This window comes from Anser brachyrhynchus, assembly GCF_964034855.1.
Source record: "Anser brachyrhynchus genome assembly, chromosome: 4".
Lineage (NCBI taxonomy): Eukaryota > Metazoa > Chordata > Aves > Anseriformes > Anatidae > Anser > Anser brachyrhynchus.
In genome coordinates this window covers 15,241,597-15,259,181 of record NC_137698.1, presented here as the reverse complement: position 1 = coordinate 15,259,181, position 17,585 = coordinate 15,241,597, and the positions used below count along the sequence as shown (strand labels likewise).

The following is a 17,585-nucleotide window of genomic DNA, read 5'->3' as shown; positions in this document are numbered from 1 at the left end:
ATGTGGAGAAGAAAAGAGCAGAAGCAATCTTCAATGACAGTAAGTGAGGGCTTTTTAAACATGGGAAACCTCTATTATTTTTTTTAGCATCAAGAGTCTCTGAGCACTTTTCCTGGCCCTTAAAAGCCTTTTCTTTTCCTTCTGTCTACTGAACATGACCTTACACTTTACACAGATGAGAAAATCCTGCTTGGATTAGAAATCCTGCTCAGTCACAGAGAAGTCTTTTGTCAGTGCCTTTCAGGATGCTTTAAGACTATCGTAACTGGCTTGAAAGTCTTCAGTGTAAATGGGGTGAAAATCCCCTTTAGAAAAAGTCTTGCACGCACTGCTGAGTTCCTTGGTCATTTTTTTTTAATAGTTTTTTTTATAGTTTTTTATAGTGTTTTTTATAGTGTTTTATAGTGTTTTTATAGTGTTTATAGTTCCTCCTGTTAAAAGTAATAGCAATTAAGTAAGAAAAGAGCACATGATGAGAAAAGAAAAAATGCTGATGGTTCTATAGAAATACCCAATGTTGAGCAGAGAGGAGATCTTCAGGTTCTGCTGCTGTGTGCTGCAGAGCAGCACGCCCTGGTTGATACCTGCCCATGGCATGCTCCTGCCTCCAGCAGTGCCGGTGTGGAAGGTGTATCTTAAAGGTGAAGTCTGACATCTCTTTAAAAATGGATTAAAACATGTACTTAAATATCTAGTCAAGTCTAATCCTGCCTGCACAGGACTGTCAGTTCTTTCTGCATCTTGGAGCAACAACTGCAGGATCTGTTGCTTGTCCTTGATGCTGTAGCGTGACAATTCATCTCCACCTTGTCACCTGTTATTTTGTCATATATGCTCTAAGTGACGAGTTTTACACCTGGCTGTGTACCAGCATGCTGTTCAATTGACACTTTAAGGACGGCAGCCTGGCAGAGACCTGTATCACACCCTGTGAATGCAAAGTGCCCCTGAAAGCTGGCAGGAATGGGCACGTGAAAGAGTTTGGAATAGTGGCTTTCAGTGTGCTCCTAGAAATTGGGAATTTGACATTTCTTTTGTGTATATCAGAAGGAAGGAAGGACAATGAGGCAATGTGTAGAAGTTAAGTCGGTCTGTGAGTATAATGAAAATATTGTGGGTCTGGGGATGACTAGTAGCACAGAAAATGCTGTGGAAATAGACAATGCTCAGTCTTCTAAAGGTATTGTCGTAGGTAGTCTCAGTTGTAGGTAGTAGGTAAGTCGAGATAGTCCGTTTTAGAGATGTTTGAGCTTTCAGAGAAGGAAGTCAGCTTGTTTGGAGACTTAATAGTCATTAAAAAAAAATCTTACAAATCACAGAATCACAGAATGGCCAAGGTGGGGAAGGGACCTCTGAAGATCACCTAGTCCAAGCCCCCTGCCGAGCAGAATCACCTAGAGCACATTGCGCAGGATGGCATCCAGGCAGGTTTTGAGTATCTCCAGAGAAGGAGACTCCACAGCCTCTCTGGGCAGCCCGTCCCAGTGCTTTGTCACCCTCACAGTAAAGAAGTGCCCCCTCATATTCAGCCGGAACCTCCTGTGCTTCAGTTTGTGCCCGTTGCCTCTCATCCTCTCACTGGGCACAACTGAAGAGACCAGCTCCATCCTCTTGACACCCTCCCCTCAGAGATTTATAAATATTGGTGAGGTCTCCCCTCAGTCTTCTCTTCTCCAGGCTAAACAGGCCCAGCTCTCTCAGCCTGTCCTCGTACGACAGGTGCTCCAGCCCTCTAATTATCTTAGTAGCCCTCCTCTGGACTCGCTCCAGTAGCTCCATGTCCCTCTTGAAACGGGGAGCCCAGAACTGGACACAGCACTCCGGATGTAGCCTCACCAGGGCTGAGTAGAGGGGCAGGATCACCTCCCTCGGCCTGCTGGCAACACTCTTCCCAATGCACTCCAGGAATGGATTTCTTCCACCTCTAGAAAGGTTTGATCTCTTAGCAGGTAATGTAAAGTAATGGAAGATTAAATAATACTGCTTTTTCAGATTAAGTGCTGGTGTTCTGGGTCACTGAGGGAACTGTGTTTTTCTCCGTGTTCGGAACATTGACCGCTCAGGTGGTTGATTGAATTATACAGATCTAGGCCCAGTAATTGAGGATTACCAATAGCTTTCAGGAGGTAAACATGCTAGTACAGACAGTCTTATCAGTTACGGTACAATCTTTCATCATCCTTTCAAGTAGAAAGTTTTGGACAAGTATCCATATCTTTATAGTTCACTGTTTTCCTTCATTGCAGTTACAAATTTCCGTACAGGGCAGCCATTACACTGAGCGCATCAGCTTCTCAATATTGTGTGACAATTATATTTTTTTCCAAATTTACGAACAGCTTTCAATCTGCTGAGTTATTGCTGCTGCTTTTCATTATGAGGTACTATTAACATCACCTTGTGCAGATCCTAGCAGGACGGGGCAGAGGCTATGCTCTGCGTGGCTCCAGTGTTTCTCTTCTGAGGACTTCAAGGGGCCTGGGGCTTGCAGCTCTTCAGTGAGGTATTACAGATTTTCACCTTGTCCCCCTCTGGGTCACTGTATGTGGGAGACAGGCAGTGCAGTAGTTTGGATTGTATTGTCACTATGCAAATAATTCTTAGCTCTGTCTCTTTTTCAATGGATTGGGATAGTTCTGTCTGCCAACTTTCCTAATGTCTAGCTGAAATCAGGACCTGGTCTAGTGGGTCTTGTTCCAGGTAAGACAGATTTGATACTGGTTGAAGGGGAGAAGACAGCTGAAGCAGCTCCCTCAATTGAGGAAGTTTCTAAAGCTACTGGAGAGCTTCAGCTGCTCCTGAATGTCTGTTTAGTGGCTAAAACCATGAGTATTTCCATTCCTTTCTGGGTTTGGAGGATAATACTTACCATGGATGCACACTGTGTTGGAGGTATCCATGCCTTTGTCACCTGTGGCTTGGATTGGCACAATGCTCTTTGCCTGAGCAGCTCCCAAGGTCCACCTGCCAGCTGCCATTTGTGCAATGCGCAGCTGCCTTATTCCAGGAGACATCTTGCTGATGCAATCTGCATGCATGCTTGGTAAAAACCCGTGGCTTGGATCATTGCCATCTTAGATTTTGCCTTGTTCATGTTTTATCCTTGTGACAAATCAGCTGGGGCATTTGAGCTGGCAATCCCTGTATTTGGGAATTGTCCTGGCTGTATGGTGAAGGTTTTTGATTCCTGATTAGAGCTGTTCATGAAGCTAGACCTGAAAGGTTGACCATCATGGCTTACCATAATAGTTAGTTGTTCCTTCAGGCTTCTAACAGAATAGGTTGTGCATGAGGATCTCAGTTTTGGGGGGCTGGTGGAAAGTATGTTTTTGTGTTGATGTTACACTTTTAGAGAACCTAGGTGGTGTGTGATTTTATGTACATTTTCGACAGTACCTGCAGCCCTTGGCAGGCATGTTTACTAAATGGAAGAATAACTAATGCATTCTTTTTCCTTCCTGACAGTCTGTGGGTTACGGCAGAATAGATCAGTCAAGTCAATAGCAAAAGCATCATCGTTGCGAATAGTCGGCGGATTGTCTTCTGCAGAGACTGGGGATTGGCCATGGCAAGCTAGTTTGCAGTACAATAATATCCATCGCTGTGGTGCGACACTCATCAGCAATACGTGGCTTGTATCTGCAGCTCACTGCTTCAGAGAGTAAGTTCCCAGTTTAGAGAGAATCTGCAGCAGAATGTGCACCATTTGGATCAAGCTGGGGGGCTTTCCAGATTTCCAGCACAACCCTAACTACCCAGGAGAACAGTTCTCTGCCTTGGAAGGGAAAAAAGTCAGGGTTGAGCAGACCCATCACTTGTCTGTTTCAGTGAGATATTAAAGACTGAGTCTATGGAGCAGAATTAGGAATTGTACAAACGGTAATCTATAGTCATTTGGCACATTCAGGAAAAAAAAAATGAAGAAAAGGTAATGTGACTGAAATGATAGTGTTTGTTTCCTGTTACCCAGAATGTTTCTAAAGGTTTTCCTCGGTGTTATAACTAGGTTGCTGCAGCTTCAGGCTGCTACCAGAAGTTATAAAACCACATTCCTCCCTTTCCATTCAGCCATGCTCTCCCAGCCAGCACTCTTTGTTTCAACTGTGGCAATTGTGAAGCTGCAGGGCGTGTAAGATGAAACAGCTGCTTGAACGAATTATTAACATGAAAAAGAGTAAAGGAGATGAGTTTTCTAGCAGAAGGGCTTTTTGGCCTGATTATACCCTGTGGCCACACTCTGGCTAGGTCAGTGTTGAGGGGTCAGAGGGAGTAGGAGACTGTGGCTGAGGAGGAAATGTAAGATTGCTCTCTTCTAGAAACAATCTAAAATTACATGGGGGACAGTGTTATGGGAAGTGACAGACGCCTTAAGAATCTAGAAGGGAGTTTGCTTGAAGGGGTTATGAGAGAAAGGTGTTTGCCAAGTTTAAAGCCCCAGGTACTTATATTTACAGCTAAGTATTTACAGCACTCTTACCTTTTTCAGAATGAGTCACCCTCACAAGTGGACTGCTACTTTTGGAGCTCTTTTGAAGCCACCAAGCTTAAAACGATCAATCAAGACTATTATTATTCATGAAAAGTACCGCTACCCAGAGCATGATTATGACATTGCACTTGTGAAGCTCTCTAAACAAGTTGAGTTTACAAGTAACATACACCGCGTTTGTCTGCCTGAGCCATCTGAGACTTTTCCATATAATATTTATGCTGTCATCACAGGCTGGGGAGCACTTACCAATGATGGTGAGTCTACCAGGTAACCCATGTGTTGCATGAACCCTGGTGCTGATCTGCTACTGAATTGGTATCACTTGTGTAGCCTGTATGTTGTGTGGCAGCAAGCCTAGTTTTTGTCTAGAAGCAAAGATTTCTCTAATTGTGAGCAGCAGTTTCTTGCTCCAAACTTAGACTGGATGAAGACAGAGCTACAATCCACTTAAGCAGAATATAGCAGAAATGACCTCCTTTTCCAGGCTTTCCATTTCATATTGTAAATTCTTAAGACAGGTAGTCTAGCCATGCATGTGTTTATATAATGCCTGAGCAAATATTCTCCCAGCTCTAGCCAGAAGCAGATAACTCTGTAGGCTTTCAAGAAAATGTGCAGAGTGAGCTGCATATAGTGACTTGCCCAAGCTCACGCTCTTATCAGGCCAAGTTGTGAGTACCTTTAGCAATGGAACCAAGCTGTCTTGATTTCATATCTTCTAGCCAAATTGCTAGGTAATTTGCATTCCATGGTATTAGATGGAACATCTGTAAAATACAGTGTTGTACTTTGGGCACTATATACCATGCAATCATTAATTCTGTCTTAATAGTACAGTTTCTAAATGAGTTTGAGTATGTACACTTTCTTTAAGGCCTAACCTAGAGAAAGTAACAAGCAGTACCTTGGTTTTAAACAAAATTAAGCTGGTCCTCCATAAGATAACATTATTTATCAACACAATTGCATTTACTCAAACTATTCTTTCCCTCAGGTCCAACTCCTAATGCTCTTCAGGAAGCAACAGTGAAACTTATTGACTCGAATACTTGCAACAAAAAGGAAGTGTACGATGGGGACATAACACCCAGAATGTTGTGTGCAGGATACTTGGAAGGAGGAGTAGATGCTTGCCAGGTAACCATAGCTGAAAATTAGAAAGGAAAACTATTCTAATGCTGATTCCAGTATTTGGTTGATCAAACTTTAACTGACAGTTTATTAGTCCTTAAAATGGGCTCTGTTCAAACAAGAATTAACATGTAAAATGAAATAGCATTTATTACATGTTACTTAGCAAATAAACCCTATACTAAGAGAGCTAAATGTGTATAATATTCAGAATGTAAATCTTTCATGGCACGAAGTGGAATTTTCATTCTGTAACTCAAAATAGCTGCTATGAACCCATTTGCTTTTCATAGTATCTTCTGTGAAATCTAACAATTTGTTTTCAAAAATACCACCTGGATACTCCATATTGATGTTTTATTCCTCCTTCATTGCTGCTGTTCCACACCAGCCCCTTGTTTACTGGACAGCAAACCCCTTGCTTGTTTACTGAACAGCAAACCCCTACATTTTCCTTTATACTAGAGGCTGTTCTGCCAGTGTACGTGTGCCTTGATTTCAGCAAATCGTTCTGCAGGGGCTGACTATGGCAACTAATTAAAAGCCATGTGCAAAAATGCACAATTGCACATTGAAATTAAATGACAGGATCATCTTTTAACAGAGATCTGTTACAATCTTTGGTAACAGACTTGGATCAGCGCAAGGAAAACTGTGAAACAAAGATAAGAAAGCTAGGCATAAATTGAATAGTAGGGATACATGTATGATGCAGACTTGCAAACATTGCAAAGCAATGGTTATGTTCAAGCAAAAATATTTCCATAACAATAACTTTTAATAAGGCAATTTCTATTAATATTACTTATAAAGAATATATTTGTAAGTGCTGGTTCAAAACAGGCCCCTTCCAGGATCCCAGTCCTACAGATTTAAGCAAAACTCCTTGCAGGATAAGTCCTGGAGACCTAATTCCTCTGTTCATGTCCTGCTCAGCATTGAAGAGACTTGAACAGAAGGATTCAACTGCTGTGTATTTCAGTTACGTCTTTTGATGGGTGGTGGGGAATTTGTTCTGTTCTGTGAGGATTGCCTTTGGCACTGCAAGGTTTCAAACCTAACGGTTATCACTGCGTCATACTATTAACAGTATCTGAATTCAGCCTTTGAGAGTGACTAAAGTCTTAAGGAAATATTAGCTAGTTAGAAGACCAATTTCCTGAGGAAATTCTTTTTGAAATGTTGTTGCTGCAAGTGACTGAAAGAATTTGCTGAAAGGATAGTGGTTACTGGAGAAAAAAAACAAAACAAAACACAACTCTTGTTGGCTTAGAATGACGTATATATTTGTGTTTCCCTACTTTGTATGAGGAGGAAGACAAGCCAGTGTGAGGAATGTTTCATAAAATGGAAGAGAAGGTTTTTTTTGTTTGTTTGTTCGTTCATTCGTTTTTAATTAAAGGATATTGTACAACCACAGGTCAGGAGACTCCATGGCAGACAGGCAAAAGTCAGTGAATTCAGACTCAAATTTCATAAGCAGATTGAATTCTGCACAAATGGCAGCTCTTGAAATACTACTTGCTTTCCTCTCTTATTGGATGCTTCCTCTTATCTATGGAGAGAATTATATTTTCCCTTCTGAAAAATTAAATCTTTTTTATTTTTTTTTCCTCCTCTTTCTCCAGGGGGACTCTGGGGGACCACTGGTTACTCCCGATTCTAGACTGATGTGGTACCTCGTGGGAATAGTGAGCTGGGGAGACGAATGTGCCAAACCAAATAAACCTGGAGTTTACACACGAGTGACTTATTTCCGTGACTGGATTACCTCAAAAACTGGCATCTAATTCCAAAATCAAAAATGGATTTAACTACATAGGTTACACGTAACTCATACTTGTCTGTAATTGTGAAAAATTATTTTTTTTAGTATATACATTCCTATGTAGTTTTGGTCAAAGCAAACTTTGCCCGCAGCAAGCACTATCTTTTCTGTCAGAGATCCTAAGCCCTTGTGAATTTATACTAAGCATATGAGATTGCTGTCCTCATCTTTGAGCTTTGAAGCATTCTCACTTAGAAATTATAAACTGTTGTAATTAAACTAACATTTAAAAGCTAGCTATTTACCTCCTTTATAAACACAGTTTCCGGGAGAAAAAAAACAAAAACAAAAACAAAACATTCAGCCACGGCTGAGGTCTGAAGATGTCCACGCTCTAAGCATAGAGGAAGCTGAAGCAAATGTTGTCACAGCTGACTTTCTAGGAAAGTGAACTCTTTATTATTCGTATTAGAGAGCATCATCTGCACCGACTGTATCCAAGACCTGGATACTCACTCTGCTTGGTGGTCTTGGTGGCTAAAACGGGTCAGCCAGGAGTGAGAAGAAGGTCCTAGTTAAGGAAGAGGAGGATTTCTGTGCTTGCAGCAAGTTGGAAGAGAAAAGACAAAAGCTTCATGTTCTTGTTTTTAAGCACATTTTTAACAGGGGAAGAAAAAAAAAAAGGAGGATTTTATGAAGTTCAAATTACAGCACTTCTACAATAGCATTTTCAAGTGTCACAATATCCCTGTACCAATGCCCTTCTAGACAGTCTGTTCAACTCGCAATGTTCTTATTATATAGAAATGCTAGCTTTACCAACATTTGTTTGTAACATGTCTCCATGAACAACCTCACTGGAAGAAAACCCAGCATTTAAAGTCATGCTAAAGGAAAGAGAATTATTCACCACAAACTTGGAACTACCTTTTACTTCAAGTCACAAAACTGTGTGCTTTTCCAAGGGCATGCCAGCCAACAGAAGCCATCTCACTGCAAAGAAAGTAAACAGTGACAAACTGTCTTGCTTCACTGATGGATTCATTTCTGCCACGAATAAATATGATCCTGTTTTATGAGGCCATTTCATATTAAAGAACAGTCCAGATGAGAACTTCAGAGTAAATGCTATCCTTATACATGGACTGAGCACTTTTCCTACCTCTGTGCAGAACATCTAGTATATTGCTGGTCGAAGGGGGATCAGTGATGTGACTTTTGCTGTCCCCTACAGCCCAGGCCATCCATATGAGGAACCAAAGTGACAATCTAATACTATCTCCTTCTGCTGTCTTTGAGTGGCCACCAGACTGCTTAGGCTGTGAACGCAGGACTCGCAGGAGTCTGTACGAGACATGAAAGAATCTGCAAACCCCACAGCTGAATTTATAACAGAAAACCTCTCCGAAGCATCCTGACTCCCCTTCTACTCAGGATTGGGTCTCTCAGCTCTTCTCCTGTGCATGTTCTGTAATGATCAGAATCCGTGGGAATAGGATGCTTGGCATTTCCAGAAAAGTCAGACCCTGAATGAAAAGTCTACACACAGATGGAAAAACCTACACTGAAGCCTCAGGGTGGTGTAGGGGGAAGCAATTGTCTTATTTTTTCAGCTCCTTCCACTCTTTTTTCATATTTTTTGAATTTTAGTTTAAAAAAAAAAAAGATACCTTATCTCAGAAATAATTGAAGGCTTTAGTTTAGCTTTGCCTTTGATGTAATAGTATCTTCATTCTGATTTTCCACGTCCATTTGTCCATTTAAAAATTAAAAGGATCTTGGGACAGTTAGGAGGATAGTCAGATGCAGCAAATCTGTTTTCTTAATTTATTGGTGAAGTTTGTAATTTATGCACTTTTGAGTTGCTGCTATTTTTAAACTAAGAATTTACTCTGGGCTAGGTTATTACAAAATAGAGACTGTACAGAGTTTTGGATTAGGTCACCTGGAAACACAGTTTTCTTCTAGTGTTCAGGTTCCACTTTTTATTAAAGGTATCCTTTGGAAAGAAAAAAAAAAAAACACCATTTTTTTTGTGCCACTTACTGCTTTGAAGGTGAATGCCCTTGCTTATAATCAACTGATGAGTTCCAATTGAAAGTAAGCAGTAGTTCACGTTCAGAGAGAGCTAAAGTTTTGTTTTGCACTTAGATCTATCTTTTTGCCTACCAGATGGAGAGGCAACAACAAGGGGGCAAGGCTCGGATTATCTATAATCCCTATAAACTGGTTCCTACCTCACACTGAAAGTGACACACATAAGATACCTTTAAAAGGAGAAAGGCAGCCTTTATTTCAGATTTTATAGTGAGAGGCCAAAAGGCAAGGAGCGTGTGGGAGAATGTCTACTTTACTCAGGGAGTCCTGAGCCAGCCAGATGCACTTTTCTTCACAAACTTTTAGCAAACTGTCTGGCCTGGGTTTGTCTTATATTCCATGTCAGTGTTTTATTTATGAAAACTCTGTTTTCTGCAATAGATAAAAAAGAATATTGTGTGATTAAGGAAAAGGATTTTTAAAAACCTTTTATTATTGTTAAGATTTAGCAAGGATTTAAATGATATAAAGGTAATATATTTCATAACATTAAATGTATTTTAAAAAATTGCTCTTTGTCTTTTTTTGTTTGTTTGTTTAGTAATAGCCAAGGTAAAAATGTGTATTTGATTCAAAATAGACTTATATTTAGTTTGGTATAAAACTATTCTAAAACTCCAGCTCTTTCTCTTCCCAATTCTAGGAATTTTGTTTTTAACAGTGATGGGAGCTTTACAGACATTTCTGCAGTGACAAAAGTGAGACACCTACTTTTCTAAAAATACTCTAAGGTGAATTTCAATATGGCTAGTGCTATGTAAATTTGAAAATGAACCTGAACCTTCTTCCTGGAATCAACCGCCTTGCTTGTTGCCTTGCAAAACCTTGTCCTTCTAACTTGGCTTTCCTGGCACTCCACCGTAGGGACTTCTATGCAGCTGATGTACCAGTTCTCCTGAGATTACCCAGACAGATTTACGGCTTCCAGAAACATTTTCCGAACTCTAGGTTATTCAAATCAGGTTGGTTAAGGCTTGCCCAATACTAACTTGCAACCTGGAGCACAAATAGGAAGCAAGTAAGAAACTGATTGCACAAGGCCTAACCACATGAGGAGGTCTGGCTGAATGACATCAAGCAGTCACTGGGATTTCTTATGTAAGTAAAGCTTGAAGAAACTCCGATTTCATATCTACTGCTCCTGTTAACAAATTAGAAGAGCTGAGAGCCAAAAGATATTATGTACGCCAATTAATATTTATCTGGCAACTTGCAGCCTGTGATGGAGATGCATGTACATGGAGAAACTGGCTCTTGCTTTTGAAAATGCTTTCATGCATGTCAGCCTGGAATCAGCTTGGGTAATTAGTACGTTTGTTTATCTGGAGCAGGATTATAAGAACATTGTTAATGTGTTTTCTAGGAAGGTGTCACTTACTAGAGCAGCCTTAAGTGAGAAGATCCTTTATCCCACCCCGCTGGGGAAGATGGAGGCCTTTTAAACACGCTAGCAAAGCATTCCTACACTGCTTGTCCTGCAAAAAAAAAGGAGATTAAAGCCTTACCAGGCAGCACCTTACTGCTTTAAGAGCCCAGGGCAAGCCATAGCCTGTGGCAGGATATTTGAAAATCCATTGAAGGAACACTGCTGATGTGGATTTATGGTAATTTCTGCACAGGCCTGTGTGTTAAACTGAACTGCGTTGGCCATAATACTGTCAAAGAATATGTTTTTGTGGAGAAAACGAAGGTTTGTCAGCTAATTTGTTAAATAATAAATCAGAGAAGCAAACACATCCCCCAAATCACCATTATGGAGTCCTCGTTAAGAATGTGAAATCATGCCTGGAAATCAAAAAATTGAGACTTAAATGTGTTAACGGCTGGGATTTTCACAGCAGGTGGAAGGGAGATTTGCAGCTATCAGCTTCAGCTCCTTTTGCAGACACAGGCTTTAAAGATGTATTCAATATTTGCACACAGAATGCATCTACAATAGTACACGTGAACTGAAGTCACGAAGGGATTTAGGGTGTGAATTGCCTCAAGTACAAAAATGTTGTTCTGACCACAGCAATGTACCACTGACTGGCCTTAGCAAGTCAGGAAGCTGACAGCCTTGTTTGGTACCTTTTGCCAATCTCAAATGCCATAGCTGACTTTAGTAGAATGACAACTCTGGAATCGGGATTTTTTTTTAATATTTTATTTTTTATAACTAAGATCTTAGGTTTATACATATATTTTTTAAAGGAGAATACGGGCAAAAAGAAACAAGTCGAATGGTTCCAGATGTTTCAAATTTTGCAATCTTGGAAAATAAGCACAAAACCCGTATGTTTTTTGATTTGGTACCATCAGCCTAGAGGGCTCCTTAGTATACCTGCTAATAATTGATGCTTTTGAGAACCCGCTTCTTTGCCCGCTGGGATAAACAAAACCTGTCATGCTTTATTTGGCAATTTGTCTTAGAATGTCCACATTTACAGCTTCATTGATGGTTAGTCTTTGCTTTATTCCTGCCAAACTGCTGGGCAAGAATTAACTGGATTTCTCCATTCAGGCAAAGAGCTTTTGAGCGTTCACTGTAAGATGATTGCATACTGAAGCAACTGGTATCTTAACCCAAGCTATTCCATGATTCTTAAGTGTTCAATAGCCAGGACAGGAAGAGGGTAGGGAGCAGATTTTTAATTTTTTTCACAGCATGATTGATAAAGCTTCTTATTTTAAAGAACTTATTTTAATCTTTAAAAAATAAAATGAAAAAGACGAATTTTAAGGAAAGAAACCACAAAATTAAAGGTAAAAAATCACTGAAGGAAAAATTAGCAAAGTGGCAAACCCAAAGCTGACATTTTTGGCTTAGTTTAAACTTTTCTTTGCTTTCTTTCACCCTTTATAGCTGGGACTCTGTTTAATTCTGCTCATCAGGTATGTGCATTGCTCTTTGAGTCATTGAAATAACAGAATTAATTTTATATTTTTGTGTATTTTGATTTTTTTTATTATATGAAAAAGACAGAAAGCAAATACCAGCCTTAAATATTAATTGCCTTACTAGTACGAATTGCGTTCTTTTCATCCCGTATTGCTTTCTCTGTTTACCCGCCTTGGAGTCCAGCATTTTAGACTTCTAGTGGCCTCTAGTGGATCTGTGAAGTTTGTCCTCATCTTCTCCATGTGTTCTATTTAAATAAAAAATAAATAAAATTTTAAAAAGGCATTTAGTAGGCAAGTACTTCAACCCTGATCCTGCCAAACCATAGCCTGTGTTTGAAAGATGAATGCTGTCCAGCTTCTCTTAGCCTTAGTTAATAATTCAGTACAAAAGCCTGCGTGCGTTGTTGGGATTGTGGTGTAAGTCCTGATGAAGACTTGGAAGTTCCTTTGGACTCTCTTAGTTCCAGTCATACGAGATAAAAATGCTAAAATAATTAAAATAATGTAGTAGATGCTCACATGCATGCACAAATAGGACAAAACTTGGGACATCTTGTCTCTAGAATTCTCTAGAAGTCTGTTCTCCCACGTGCCTGGTGACAGGACGAGGGGGAATGGGCAAAAGTTGCGACAGGGGAGTTTTAGGTTGGATGTTAGGAAGTACTTCTTTACCGAAAGGGTTATTAAGCATTGGAACGGGCTGCCCAGGGAGGTGGTGGAGTCACCATCCCTGGAGGTCTTTAAAAGACGTTTAGATGTAGAGCTTAGCGATATGGTTTAGTGGAGTACTTAGTGTTAGGTCGGAGGTTGGACTCGATGATCTTGAGGTCTCTTCCAACCTAGAAATCTGTGATACTGTGATACTGTGAAGTTCCCCCCCAAAAAACAATCAAGATAGAGAAAAGGCTGACTTGCGGTTTTTTTTTCATGTAATATAGAATGCAGTTTTCTAAAAAAAAAGAGTAACAAATCTAAAAATAAAAGGTGACTATTCTGTATAAACTGTATGCAATGACACTTCTTCCATCATTGTTGGCTATGCAACAATGTATCCCTCCCATTTTATCTGAATAAGATGTGTCAGAGATAGCAAGGCAGATTTACCTCAGCTAACCCAATGGTCAGGGACAGCACAAGCTAAGGCAGGGCTTACGTTGGAAATTCCACTTGCCTGATAGTACTGGGATCTTAACCAGAATCTGGGCAATGGGAGGAGGCTGCAAAGAAAATATGTATAGAGGATGTGGAGCTGCTGGTGCCAGAACTCTGTGGAGACAGTGATAGTTGCCACAGCTTGCTTTGATCAGCACTTGTCGAATGGCACCAAAAAAACAAAGGAAGTTTCTGCAAGCCCATACTGTTTCAGTGTGGGATGTTGTGTGTTGACTGTGTGACCACTTTGTGCCAGATCTGTGCTCCTGTATGCCTTTAGATGCCACCTAGCATTTGTGCTTGGGATGCCAAAATTTCACTCCCTAGCACCCATTTAGTAAAAGTGTCTGTTTTTGAGATAGGCCACACCGTGTCCTGCATGATGGGGAGATGATACCTCAAGGGCATGTTTTAGAAATAATCTATTGTCTAAACTGGTAACAATTTAATGTAACAGGACTTTTAATTTATTTTAACCACACGGTGCTTGCAGCATAAGAAAAGCTGAGCGCACAGATTTTGTCTTCAAAAATTGACTTCACAAGCTTTTAGTTGCAAATCACCAAATTCAGCCGGAAGCTGGAAGAAAACTATCTCGAAAAACACCTGCCGGGGCGCTTGGGGCAAATTTAGCCCCTACAACATGACTTCCCGGCCCTGCTTCTCGGGTAAAGAGCTTCAGGGCCAGGTTCCCGCTGACCCCTGACGAGCCCCGCGCCCCCAAAAAACATTGGAGCCCCTCGAAGAAATCGTCTCTGCGGCATCAGCGATCGCCTCCTGGGTCGCGGAGGAGAGCGACACCGAAGGTGCCCGGAGCTGGAAATGGCCGGGACCACTTCCACCGCCGTCCCTCGCGGCCGCCATGCCGCGGCGCGGCGGGAGGAGGAGGAGGAGGTGGCGGCCGTAGCCCGGCCCCTCATGTCGGCGCAGGCGGGGAAGAGCCGCGGCACCGGCGTCGCTGCCGCTTCCCACCCCTTTCCTGCCTTCTCTTCTCCGGCACCGCCGGCAGGGCACGGGCCTGCTCATAGTGCCGGGCCGCCGCGGTGAGAGCGGGCGGCGGGGCCCCGGAGCGGGGAGGTGGCCGGGGCTGGGGGCCGGCTCCCCGGGGGCGAGGGGTAGCGGCGGGGCTGCTCTCTGGGCTTGGGGCCGCGGGGAGGGCCGGGTTTGGGGCTGCCGAAGGCGGCTCGAGTTTGTTTTGACGCCGGTTGGCTTCGCCGCGGAGCCCCAGGGGAGAGCCGAGGTGCGGTTTTAGCTCGGCGGTGCCCGGCGGGGCGGCTAATAGCGGGTCTGAGCGTCCTCTCCCTCTGCTGCCCAAACAGGGAGCCTGCGTCAGCTGCCTCTGGAAACCGGGGGTAGGTGGGATGAACCCAGGCCTGCCTGCTGAACAGCAAGTAATTGACTTATTCTGCTGTAGCCTGTGCTAACTCTGAGGTAAGAAGGACCATGAAAACAGCCAAACACCACGGCTTCGGTGCCTTTGCTGTTCGGGATATCTTAGCCTTTCTTTGTCAGACATAGCTTCTCAGTTTGTCCCTGGGCTGTCCCACAAACAGCTGAGGCTAAAAAGAAATGGAAGTGAACGTATAAATGTTGAACAATTGATAGTAACTAGAAGGACCTACCCCCCGTATTATGTGCCATTCTTTGAGACAGATTTAATATGAGGTGAGGTAATACGAAATACAACTTGGATGCAGGAGTATGTTAACAGAGTTTTGTCCTTTGGCCACTAGATAATAGTACTATGAAGACCTATTTTGGCATGAGAAACCATGTTTTGCCAAACGTGATATACCTGGCAGCAGCTGTGTGCCATATGAAGAGAGTTGGGAGTCAATAAGCATATTGAAAAGGCCCTTCTCAAATGGGTCTGGGATGCAGGTGGCAAACCTCTGGTGTGTTCATCGCACGTCCTCGTTATTTACAAATGGCTGTCGGGGAGAGCACACGTGGTGGCTGTCAGCAGGAGTAGCTGGGGGGTTGTGAGGGAGGAAGGCGGGTGTGTTTCACCTGCTTCCCCACCTGAGTGTGCCAAAATCATTTAGCGTTGAGCAGTTCCAAAGTGCCTGTGCTGTGGAGGAGCAGAACAGCTCAGGGATGGCTGCTCCGGGCCACAATGAGACGGCACTGGTTTGTCTTGAGGGGACTTCCAGTCTTGTCACCCACACAGAGGATGTAATTTAGGCTTTTACCTGAGCAGGGACTCAAGTCTGTCATCAGATAAGGTCTGTTACTTCTTGCCTTAAGAGCTGGATCCCAGGATGATGTAGTAACACTGGCGTTGGTTATTTTCAGTGCTTGCTGTGTAAAGGCATGGGAGCTGTGCTGAAGTGGCTGGTTGTGCAGATACAATGGAGGTGCCGCATGCTGACTGCTTTCTTTGTTGGCTTACGTGTGGGATTTAGTGTCCACACTGTGGAGCAGCTTAACTGGTCAGATTTGTGGCCTGCTTTCCAGTGTAACCCTGTCTGTCCCTCACTGCCATACTGCAGCGCTATCTACCTTGTGGTCTGAGAAAACAAGTGGGCAAATTTCAGATCAAAATGTTCTGGTCCCAAGTTGTGCCAGGCTGTGTAGGTGCTGCACATCAGAAATATTACAATATGCACTAAAGGCATCTGAACGGTAAGTAAGAGTTAACCTGTGGGCAGTATTACTGCTGTTTCAGAGTATATTTGTGCATCCATGATCTCAGAGGGAAAACTCCTTAGTACTCTTAGCATATCTAGGCCTTTACACGCAATCTCTTAGGTTTGTCAGCCTTTGTCTCAACATCTCATTGTTTCCAAGTCTGTTTGTAGGGAGTTGTATTAAGATGTGCACCTCTCTAGTAGTGGTGAGAACTGATGTTCTGGGTCAAGTGTGGGGACTGTCCTGCTTTTGTATTTGGTGGTGGTTCCTGTCAGATCTAGAAAGCACAAATTCCAAGCCTGCATAACAAAAGAACAGCCTGCCCAGTGATGGAATTTCTTCCTAATCCTAGTGCTTAGTTATCCCTCAGGTAACTTCACAATGAAAAGGTCTTTGCTAATTAATGAACTCCTTAACTGCGCGCATACTGAGGTCCTACTGAAGTGTTTAACTTGATGTCTTAGTTAAATGTTGTATTAATTTACATCTTATAAAGTAAATTTAAAAATAAATGTTATTACATCTTGAGTACTTTCCACTAGCTTATACATCATAGATTTTTAAAGTACTTTTGGATATTGATTTCTTCAGTTAGCTATAATGGTAATTTGTTTCCTGAGTTTTTTCAATTAATATAAAAATAGTGCAGCATAAATAACTATTCCTAGTCATTCAGGGATCGCGTTTCTTCTATTCAAAATAAGCAGCAAACAAGCAGAACCAAATTAAATGACTTGGAGATGTTAACATTAAATTTTACTTTTACTAAATCCAACTGTGGCAAATACAAGAAATAAGTTTTGTGTCTCCTCAGTGAGGAAATTAATATGTCTCTGTATTTTGAGTTCATGTGTTGAAGGTTTGAGGTTTCTTGTCTTCTGGCTCCTGTGTATTTTAATTACCTAGGTGCCGTGTTGTTCTGCAGGCTTCTCAATGTTCAAAGTAACTCTTACATAACACCGCTTTCTGTGTTTTTCAGTTCTTCTGTTAAAGAATTGAATGGTGATAGGGAGAGGGGACAAACTGAAATTGCATCCAATGTAACCATTCTTTCTTTTTGTATTGTAGTGCCATTCTAGTGCAAACAAATCACATTGGGTCATGGCGGCAGACTCTATGGAAATTGATGATGCTTTGTATAGGTAAGAATATCTGATTTGAATGTGTTACTCCTGGTGCTTCAGCAACACATGGATCTACTCCCATTAAAGTGAAAGACAAGACTTGAAAACAGTATCTGCTGCCTGTTAGGTCCAGGTGTATGTACTCGAACTGTTCTGTCCCTCACTTTAAAAGCGGAGGGGCGAAATGTCCAGCACGTGAAACTGAATCCACTTCCTGCAAAGTTTCTTAAACTACAGTTAGTTATGAGAACTGATTGGATTGCAGATATAGCACATCTTCATGTAAAACTGTTTCTTTATTGGTATC

The 17,585-nt window shown here is 41.9% G+C and overlaps 2 protein-coding genes across 3 annotated transcripts in view; both read left to right on the top strand.

Annotated features, from left to right (window-relative positions):
- Positions 1-3,623, top strand: part of LOC308194291 (transmembrane protease serine 11A-like) — a 37,857-nt gene extending 34,234 nt beyond the window's left edge. Inside the window, exons 6-8 of one of the 2 annotated variants that reach the window (XM_080590001.1) lie at positions 1-39; positions 2,407-2,503; positions 3,466-3,623. In XM_080590001.1, coding sequence (XP_080446127.1) covers positions 1-39; positions 2,407-2,503; positions 3,466-3,487 — 158 coding nt within the window. In that variant the 3' untranslated portion in view covers positions 3,488-3,623. Of the gene's footprint in view, positions 40-2,406; positions 3,437-3,465 lie in introns of those variants that run through there. The other variant, XM_080590000.1, reaches the window with a different exon arrangement.
- A 9,874-nt stretch (positions 3,624-13,497) lies between these two features.
- UBA6 (ubiquitin like modifier activating enzyme 6) overlaps positions 13,498-17,585 on the top strand; it is a 34,095-nt gene continuing 30,007 nt past the window's right edge. The window contains exons 1-3 of the mRNA XM_080589987.1: positions 13,498-14,566; positions 14,843-14,954; positions 17,223-17,296. Coding sequence (XP_080446113.1) covers positions 17,256-17,296 — 41 coding nt within the window. The 5' untranslated portion in view covers positions 13,498-14,566; positions 14,843-14,954; positions 17,223-17,255. The remainder of the gene's footprint in view (positions 14,567-14,842; positions 14,955-17,222; positions 17,297-17,585) is intronic.